Source organism: Mauremys mutica, chromosome 13 (assembly GCF_020497125.1).
Source record: "Mauremys mutica isolate MM-2020 ecotype Southern chromosome 13, ASM2049712v1, whole genome shotgun sequence".
Taxonomy (NCBI): Eukaryota; Metazoa; Chordata; order Testudines; family Geoemydidae; genus Mauremys; species Mauremys mutica.
In genome coordinates, this window is record NC_059084.1 from 47,766,132 (window position 1) to 47,776,343 (window position 10,212).

The 10,212-nt window shown below is 51.7% G+C and overlaps 2 gene segments (V, D, J or C); both read right to left on the bottom strand.

Moving 5' to 3' along the window:
* Positions 1–1,387: 1,387 nt before the first annotated feature.
* On the bottom strand, positions 1,388–1,907 carry LOC123347500. The segment is given in 2 exon segments: positions 1,388–1,776; positions 1,862–1,907. Coding segments are annotated over 2 exon segments (435 nt in total).
* A 3,724-nt stretch (positions 1,908–5,631) lies between these two features.
* LOC123347501 lies at positions 5,632–6,066 on the bottom strand (the record flags this gene model as incomplete). The annotated part of the segment is given in 2 exon segments: positions 5,632–5,927; positions 6,021–6,066. Coding segments are annotated over 2 exon segments (342 nt in total), but the record flags the coding sequence as incomplete, so codon positions are not given.
* Positions 6,067–10,212: the final 4,146 nt, after the last annotated feature.

Consider the following 10,212-nt stretch of genomic DNA (forward strand, 5'->3'; position numbering starts at 1 on the left):
CTCTAGTAAGGTACGAAGGCACGTCGGCCAGGGTTATTGTCGAAGAGAAATACACTCTCCAGCTCCCGGGCAAATGGAGTCCAAGGTGCTGCTAAGGTGCAGCTAGCCAGTACATATGTACCCCCTGGCAATTTTGTGGCTGCTTTTCTTATGAAAATATTCACCAGTTGTTTTCCCCCAAAAGTTCCAGGGAGAACTGGTGAGTCAAAGGGCACCTGCAGTTTCTATGCACGTACAAGCAGTTGGGGAAAGTATGCAGTTGAAAAGTGACATTTTCCAATCAGGGTCGGCTCCAAGCACCAGCACGCCAAGCGCGTTGTTGGGGCAGCAAGCTGTGGGGGGCGCTCTGCCGGTCGCCACGGGGCAGCAGGCAGGTTTGGCTTTGCCGACCGTCTGCGGAGGGTCCGCTGGTCCCCTGGCTTCGGTGGACCTCCCACAGGTGGGCCCCCAAATCCGCAGGACTGGGGACCTCCCGTAGGCAAGCCGCCGAAGGCAGCCTGCCTGCCATGCTTGGGGCAGCAAAATACCTAGAGCCACTCCTGACTGCAAGATATGGTAGAGACCATACCCCTTACCTAGGACCCGTCTTTGGGTGGGGGTAAACCGTTAGGGTCACAGGCAGTATAGTTATAGTGTCACTTTTGCCTATTTACTTTACTTTACTTACCAGTGTTTGGGAGTCCTCTGTAGCATACCCAGTTTACTTACCTCGTTGAACTGTTGTTTGTCTAATAAACGTTTTACTCCTGCACTCTCTTGTTGGGTTTTATTCTGGGCAATCTTAAACCCCGAAGATAGAGGCAGGTAGGGAGATGAATCTCTCGACTGGTCTCCAACCATCCTAAAACCAGTCAACACTAGGGGCTGTAAGAAAACAGGTTGCAAAGATGGTCCCTCCCGCAAAGAGCCCCACTCTCAGCGTAGGACAAGATACAACAGCATGAGCTAGGTAGGCAGAAAGGGGACAGTGACATAAGACGATATTATCTCATCTGCTAGATATTTTGTCAGCAAGAAAAGAAGATATGAATGAGCCCAAGTCTTTAAAATAAATGTTGTAGTTGTTATTAGTACTAATGACTGGTTCTCTAGTAGTATCTGGAAGTCCCAAACATACAGTTAGGGAGACTCCCCGCTCCAAGGATCTCAGTCTAAACAGACACAGAGTAGGAGGGGAAACAGAGGCACAGAGCAGGAAAATGACTTGTCAAAACTCACCCAGGAGGTCAGTGGCAGAAGGGAACCCAGGTGTCCTGAGGCCCAGTGCACTGCCCTGTCCACGAGGCAACGCTGCCGCTTCATTTTATCTGTAAACGTCGTTTCCCTTCACCTGCCTATGTTCTCCGCAGCCCAGTCTTTGTTTTTCTATTGACTCGTTCGGGGGACGCTAGTGAACTTGGTTTCGCTTTTCAGAATCCGCTTCCCCTTTTTGTGCCAGTCCCGCTCTGCTCTGTGTCACTGTGTCTCTGGCGCAGTAATAGGTGCCGGTGTCTGCAGCTGTCAGCGAGCGGAGCTGCAGGGAGAACTGGTTCTTGGAGGAATCTGCACTGAGGGTTGCGCGGCTCTGGAAAGACGGGCCGTAGTATATGCGCCATTTGGAACTGCCCCAGTCGATCTGTCCCACCCACTCCAGCCCTTTCCCGGGAGCCTGTCGGACCCATTCCCAGTAGCTGTTAGTGACCGAGTCACCGGTGATAGAGCAGGTCAGTGTGAGGGTCTCTCCGGGCTTCACCACGCCTGGGCCGGACTGGACCAGCTGCACTTGGGACAGGACACCTGAGGGGAAAGTAAAACATCGCATCAATTACCCGAATCATCCCCCATCGCGGTGCATTGACCTTCCCCTGCCGCAGTGACTTACATCCCGGGGCAGCCAGCACAGAAAGGAAAAGCACCAGAAACGCCATTATTTGCAATCAAGGACAAAAATGCGCCCAGCGGGCAGGACTGGGCAGTTCAGTGCCGGAGCGGGACTGCGGCTCCTAGAACCGGGGGTTTGTATTTAAACAGGAACCGGGATTTGCATGCGGGTTTCACTCAGCGAGGATAAAACGGGTGACAGAGGGCGGCTCGGGCTAAAAGGGGACATGTCCCCAGACACAAAGGGGGAGAATTCAGCTGTGCTCCAGGATTGAAATCTCAGTTTGCCTCCATCGGCAGAGAATCAGCCACGGTGCATATGTACAGAGGACCATTGTCATGGCCAGATGGGGTCAGAGTCAGACCCAACTTCTGTCTAGTGCAATATCATCTCTCTGACAATGACCCGCCACAGATGGTTCAGAGGAAAGTGTAAGAAACTCTGCAGTGGGCAGATGTGGGGTAACCTCCCTTCCACATTAGATCTCATCCTGATTTCCAATAGGGAGAGTTTGGCTTAAACCCTGAAGAACCCAGTTTAACATCCCTTTCAAATACAGGTTGTGATGACTTATGATAAGTGTGGATATCACTGATATCCATATAAATCTCCTGTTGTCAGGGTTCTTGTCCCACTCTGAACTCTGGGGTACAGATGGGGACCCGCATGAAAGACCCTCCCTAAGCTTATTTCTACTATCTTAGGTTAAAAACTTCCCCAAGGCACAAATCCTTCCCTGTCCTTGGATGAGTAGGGCTGCTACCACCAAGTGAGTTAGACGAAGATTCAAGAAAAGGACCACTTGGAGTTTCTGTTTCCCCCAAATATTCCCCAAACCCCTTCACCCCCTTTCCTGGCGAGGCTTGAGAGTAACCAAGGTGAGCACCGACCAGCCCTTGGGTTTCTAGGACACTAAAAACCAATCAGGTTCATAACAGCAGAACTTTATTCAAAAGAAAAAGTAAAAGAAGCACCTCTGTGAAATCAGGATGAAAGGTAATTTTACAGGGCAGTCAGAGTTAAAACAGCGGATTCCCCTCTGGTCAAACTTTTAAAGTTACAAAAACAGGGATAAACCTCCCACTTAGCACATGGAAAATTCACAAGCTAAAACAAAAGTTACCCTAAGGCAGGGTTTCTCACACAGGGGTCGCCGCTTGTGCGGGGAAAGCCCCTGGTGGGCCGGGCAGGTGTGTTTACCGGTCAGTCCGCAGGTTCCACTGATCGCTGCTCCGGGCCAATGGGAGCTGCTGGAAGAAGCATGGACCAAGGGAGTTACTGGCCACTGCTTCCAGCAACTCTCATTGGCCCGGAGCAGCGATCTGCGGCCAGTGGGAGCCAGACCTGTGGTCGGGGCAGGTAAACACACCTGCCCAGCTGGCCAGGGGCTTTCCCTACGAACAGCGACCCCTGTTTGGGAAACCCTGGGCTAATGCATTTCCTTGCTATTACTTACTATGTTTGTACGTTTAGACGTATCATTCAGCAGGAACTGGATTACTTGCTTAGTCTCTCTCTCTTTGTCCACTGAGAGAACAACAACGACCCAAACAAAAACCTTCCCCCACAGATTTGAAAGTATCTTCTCCCCTTATTAGTCCTTTTGTCAGGTGCCAACAAGGTTATCGGATCTTCTTAACCCCTTACAGGGAAAGGAGGGATTTTATGCTACCCGTAGCTCTGTGTTTATGACACTTGTCTTTCCAGGTCACAGTTTGTGACAGGAGCCTGCCTCTCATCCCGCGAAAGCCAGAGATCAATGATAACAATGTGGTTAAACCACTGAACTGGAAATGGAAAGAGCAGAATTCCTGCCCTCACTCTGGCACGCTGCATGTTTGGGCAAACCATTTAATCACTCCCTGCCTCAGTTTCACCACCTCCAGCATGGTGGATAATGATACTTCGCTACCTCTCAAGAAGGGTGTTGTGAGAATAAAATGTATTCGGGGTGTGAGGTGTTCAGATATTGTGCAAATGAGAGTCGAATAATAATAATTAATAATAATACAAGAAGGAGGAGGAGGAGCAGACAGAAGGTGGTCAATAGAGAGACGAAGAAAGGTGAGGTAGCTCGGCCATTACAGACTATGTGTACGGGCTGCCGTGTGAGATTTTGTAGCGTCTCAAAGTGAACAGTGTCAGACGCTGTTAATGTAAAATACTGTTTGCTTAAGTATAACGGTCCTATTGGTTTCAATCAGTTTAGCTGGAGTCTCTGAAACTGAAAACGAAACGCACATTCCCCATTTCCTTGTCATTTTTCTTTCGGAACATGGATCTGCACATCAGGCCCTGAGATAAGGGTTAAGTAGGCGGAAGTCTGGTCACTCCTCTTCAATGTGCCCCCAGCGGTGGTCTCGTCAAAGGGGGCAGCGCCTGGGCCAGGATACCGCAGGTGAGGTTCTCGCAGAGCAGGCTGTTTGCGGGACAGGGAAGGGAGCTGGAGCGCCCCTGAAAAAATACATCATTCTCTGGATGTAAATAGCTAAATATTGTTCAGTTTTCTGCGAAATTAACGACAGAAAGAAAACAACATCAGTGTAATTGATTTCTTCCTTTGTCTCGTTATCAAGATTTACAGCCCTCGACCGCCCCCAAGGGCTGAATACGTTGTTTTCAATCTACAGCGGTAGCTTTTTGCCCGACTGTAAATTCATTTCCCCGCATTGTGTGTCTGGCACAGTGTGACGATGCGGTTCTGGCAGGACCCAACTGAGAGTGCCAAATCAGGACCAATTGCTCAAACAGGGCAGTCACAGCCCTAGGCTGGGGTTTTTCCACCTCTAAGGCAAACCAAACCAGCCAGACAAAAAGGACTTCGGTCTCACCCCACTGGCTAACCACAAGTCACACGAGCAATTTCCTTAGACACTCCAGTCTCCCAGTATCACCACCAGTGCACTCGTCCTGGGGATGAATGGTTATGGAAACCAACACCCCAATAAAAGAAAAAGGTTCTCTCGATCCCAAAGGACCAAGCCCCAGACCCAGGTCAATATACACATCAGATCTTACCCACAAATCACGCTGTTGCCAATCCTTTAGAATCTAAAATCTAAAGGTTTATTCGTAAAGGGAAAAAGGTAGAGATGAGAGGTAGAATTGGTTAAATGGAATCAATTACATACAGCAATGGCAAAGTTCTTAGTTCAGGTTTGCAGCAGTGATGGCATAAACTGCAGGTTCAAATCAAGTCTCTGGAACATCCCCCGCTGGGATGGGTCATTCAGTTCTTTGTGCAGAGCTTCAGGTTGTAGCAAAGTCCCTCCAGAGGTAAGAAGCAGGATTGAAGACAAGATGGAGATTAAGCATCAGCCTTATATAGGCTTTTCCAGGTGTAAGAATCTCTTTGTCCTTACTGTGGAAAATTCCAGCAAAATGGAGTCTGCAGTCACATGGACAAGTCTCTGCATACCTTGCTGAGTCACAAGGCGTGTCTGCCTTCTCTCCATGGGTCAATTGTGTAGCTGATGGTCCTTAATGGGCCATCAAACAGGCTAGGCAGAGCTAACACCAGCTTGTCTGGGATGCTTTCCCCAGAAGCACAGCACCAACTTGAAATACAGACAGCATAGAGCCAACATTCATAACTTCAACTAAAAATGATACATGCAAACAGACAGCATAATCATAACCAGCAAACCATAACCTGGTCTTAGACACCTCATATGACCCTCTTTACATCAGATTTGGTGCCACTACAGGACCTTGGTTGCAACCCATGTTCTATATGGTCCCAATTTATATCAATAACGTCACACACAGTGATACCGGGCGGTGTCCTCGGGCTTCAGGCCGGTCATTTGCAGATACACCGTGTTGACGGAATTGTCCCGGGAAATGTTGAATCGCCCTTGAACCGCCGGAGAGTACCATTGGCTCGATCCGGTCGGTTTGCTGACCTCAGCCACCCACTCCAGTCCCTTCCCGGGAGCCTGGTGGACCCAGTGCATTCTGTGGTTGCTGAAGGTGAACCCGGAGGCTTTGCAGGAGAGGCGGAGAGAGTCTCCGGGCTTTTTCACATCCCCTCCAGACTCCTCCAGCTGCACCTGGGACCGGACACCTGGCAATAAAGACAATAATCATATAAACGCTAGTTTCAAATACTCAAACATTCCTCTACGTCTCCAGTGCAACAGAGAGAGAAAAAAAATACCTTCCAAAGCTGCTACAATGAAAACTAAATGGAGCCAAAGCGTCATTTTTCCCGGGGCTGGAGAAGAAAGTTCTCAGGGACTGGCTGGTCACTGCACAGACCCAGGGGCTGCGGATTGTGTCTCCGGGTGCAGCCTGGGCAGAGAAGGCAGAGATTTAAAGAGGAAGGTGCCACCCCTCCTCCCTGCTTTGCATATCCCGCTCATTATAAGGGACACAAACTCCTCTCCTCAGAGATGCAAACTGCTAGCGTTCTGGCTCAGAGCGGGGTGGGGGTCAGACGCTCCTTATGCTGTTGTATATGGGAGAAACTAACAGCTTCCTTGAATAACCGGAATTCTTCACCCAGGAATTTGGGGCCCCCTGTGAAATCTATTCTAGTCAACTAAGAGCTGGTGGGAGATTCCACTCGGAAGCCCCCACTCCCCGTGCACCCTGGGGCGGTGGCTCTGTGGGGTCAGTGATGGGGTCAGGTCCGAGGGGGGGTTTAGAAAAGCCTGGGGGGAGTCTTCACCCGCAACTCCTCATTGCCCGGCTTCTCGGGGTTCGGGCTGATGGTGGGAATTTGCAGCTTAGAGGCCGGCCGGTGCAGTGCCTGGGTATGATGGGGATAACAGTGATGGGCCGGTTCAGGAGTGGGTCTCGGGTGGGTTGAGCCGAAGTGTAATTCCTAAACCGGAACCTGGAGTTTGTCTGTGGGGAGGGGCTGCGGGTTTTTGTTGGTTTGTTTGTTTGTTTCCAGTTTTCTTTTTAGGAGGTGCCAAAATTCCTGTGCTTTACATATTGCGGGGAGGAGGATGCGTGGGGGCTGTAGCACATTCACACGCAGGGCTGCCCAGAGGGGGGGCAAGTGGGGCAATTTTCCCCGGCCCCAGAGGGGCCCCCACCAGAGCTTTTTGGGACCCCTGGAGCAGGGTGCTTCACTGGCTCCGGGGGCCCCAGAAAACTCTCACGGGGCCTGGGGCCCCGGAGCTTCTTCCGCTCTGTGTCTTTGGCGGCGGGGGTCCTTTCCCTCCAGGGCGGAAGGACTCCCTGCCACCGAATTACTGTCGAAGCGGGACCCGCCACTGAAGTGCTGGGTCTTCTGCGGTAATTCGGCAACAGGGGTTCCCGCCGGGGGTCTTTGGGGAACTTCGGTGGCACCAGAGTAGAAGGACCCCCCCCCACCGCCGAATTACCGCTGAAGGGGGCTTCCCGCCGCCGAAGACCCCAGGCCCCCTGAATCCTCTGGGCAGCCTTGGCACAGAGATATTGTTCTGGTTCAAACAGGGAGGAGTTAGAGCTTCAAGCTGGAGCACTGAGCAATTCTGGGAAGGAGAAAAACTCCCCTCCTGTCAGAGTGAGAAGAATCTAAGGAGGAGGGAAGATAATGAGAAATCTTCCCCTTTTGAGCAGGTGAGTTAATAATTTCCAAATATTGGGCTGCTTCCTATCAAATAGTGGGTGCTGACCCCTCTGGGAGACAGAAGGTTGAGCTAGGTGGGCCCTTGGGAGAGTGTTGGGGCTGGCAATTCTTAGGGTCCCAGGTTAGGTCCTTCAATGGCTATTAGCCAGGATGGGGTGGGATGGTGTCTCTAGCCTCTGTTTGCCAGAAGCTTGCAATGGGCAACAGAGGATGGATCACTTGACGATCACCGGTTCTGTTCATTCCTTCAGAAGTACCTGTTATTGGCCACTGTTGGAAGGCAGGATACTGGGCTAGATGGACCTTTGTTCTGACCCAGTATGGTGGTTCTCATGTTCTTATTCCTGGGGCCTTTCCCTTCATTTCTTAGGGGCACCAGAGACAAAATGCAGCAGCCAGGACTCCTGGGTTCCACTCCCAGCCTTGGGAGCTCTGATGCAATGGTTGCCTTTCAGTGCTAAGGGGTTAGATTCTGGAGTGCTTGTAACTCAAGGCAGAAGCAGTGTTGGCAGCTGCTCCTCCCTGGGGCTCATAAACCCAGACTGGTTCTCCGCAAGGTTAGTTTTATTGCAGGCTTTAATAGGATTTTCCTCACAGTGTGTATCTGACACAGTAATACACGGAGGTGTCTCCGGGCTGCAGGCCGGTCAGTTGGAGGGACACTTGGCCTTTGGAGGTGTCTCTGGTGATGGGGAGTCGACTTTTGAGACCATTGCTATAAGCAGTGCCCCCATCAGCCCAGATACCTCCCATCCAGTCCAACCCTTTCCCCGCTGGCTGGCGGGCCCAGTGCACCCCTAGGTAGTGAGAGAGAATCCGGACATGGTGCAGGTCAGTGTGAGGGTCTCCCCGGGCTTCTTCACTCCCCCACCGGACTCCACCAGGCGGACCTGGGAATAGACACCTGCAGAGGGGAGATAAAGGGGGAATATTGCAGTGATTCCCGGAGGCGCAGTTATTAGGGAACACGCGGTACCGAGCGCCCAGCGGCAGCGCAGATCCCACCCGTACCCACGGGGAGCAGCAGGAGGAAGGCGATGGCCAGGCTGGGGGTCATGTCTGCGGCTGGCGGCTCGGTCCCCAGGCGGGATGGGAAGCTGAAGCCCGGCGCTGGCTCTGAGCGGGGTGAGCGGCCGGGACTGGGCTATGAACAGGCCCCCGGGGAGCTCATTTGCATGGGCCGGGGGGTGGGGACAATATAACGGGGGGACCCAGGAGGTGTGTGACACTGTAGCTCATTGTGAAATCTAATACAGGTGGGTTAGAGAGTCCGACCTTAGCAGCGAACCTTCCCTTAAGGTCATGATTTTACCCTTATTTCATGTGTAAAACAACTGTATGGAAACAGTTGTGTTATCTATCTATCTATCTATCCCTGTACACCTCCTCTATCTATCTATCTATCTATCTGTGGATTTTTGCCTCTCTTCCCCCCGACCTCTTCAATGTTGGTGTCAGTGTTATCAACTGGGAGCAAGTTACATTATTGATCCGTTCTGTTCTCAGGGTAACCCGGTCACTGAGTGTGGAAACAGATTTTGAAATGGTGATTTGGAATATTTCTGGTGTTTTTTTGCTACTGTGGAAGCAGAGAAAAGGACAAAGGGAATTTGAATGCAGATATCTTAACTTTTAGGAGTAAAGTAAGAGTCAGACTAACACTAGCTTTAATAACATGAGATTTCAGGCAGGGCCTGGGCAAGTAGAAAGCAAGTGGAACAAAAAACTCTAAGAGATACTGTTTTTTGTCCTTGTGTTAGATAAGAATGGAATGTAGATTGTGGCAGTAATTCATGAGAAAAAGGGAGATATCAGGAAAGAATATGTATAAACAAGATGCGATTGTTGATCATTACTGTCTGCAGGAAAAGGTGTAAATGCTTGTCCTAACTGTTTATCTAATAGAGACCTGGCTGGGATGGGGAACCCCACCTGTGTGTACTCTCCCCTTGCAAGTGTCAGGAAAATAAACTGTCTCGGACTTGTTGCAACCAACCTGCAAGTGAAGACTCTGTTTTCTTCCATACTACATTGCTGGAAATAGTTTTGGAGTCACTGTGGCTTGGTCTGAGGAGAAAGGTCAGAGCTCTGGAGATGGGATAAAAGCCATCCCTGTGCAGAAGGGCAGCAGAAGGCTCCGCCAGTGGATAAATCCTACAGGAGGCTTAGGTGGGGCTCGGGAGCTGGAGAGGACCTTCGGCTGACTCCTGTGAAAAGGGTGAATTTCACCCAGAGAATTATCATCCTCAGTACAAAAGCGACAGATGATCACTGACCACCCCCACTCCCACCCCCCGCCTTCCAGTCACTGGGGGGATCCACAGAGTGAGGGCGGATGCACCTGTTCTTTCCTCCTGCTCCGTGAAATACACCCTGGGCATCCGCTCCCTGCGCTCCCCAGGGGAATGGGGTCAGTAGAACCTCTGTCTCCTGTCTCTAGCCATTTCGCTGCCCCAAGCACGGTGACATGCTTTGGGGGGCACTCTGCTGGTCGCCGGTCCCGGGGCTCCAGTGGACCTCCCACAGACGTGCCTACGGAGCGTCTGCTGGTCCCGCAGCTTCCGTGGAGCAGCCGCAGGCACACCTGCGGGAAGTCCACTGGAGCCGCCTGCCGCCCTGCCGGCGACCGGCAGAGCGCCCCCCATGGCATGCCGCCCCAAGCATGCGCTTGGCACGCTGGCGCCTGAAGCCATCCCTGGTGGCAGGGAAAGCACTGGAAGGGGGAGGGGCAGGAACACAGCATGCTCAGGGAAGAAGTGGGGGAGGAGGGAGCTTGGCTGCTGGTGGG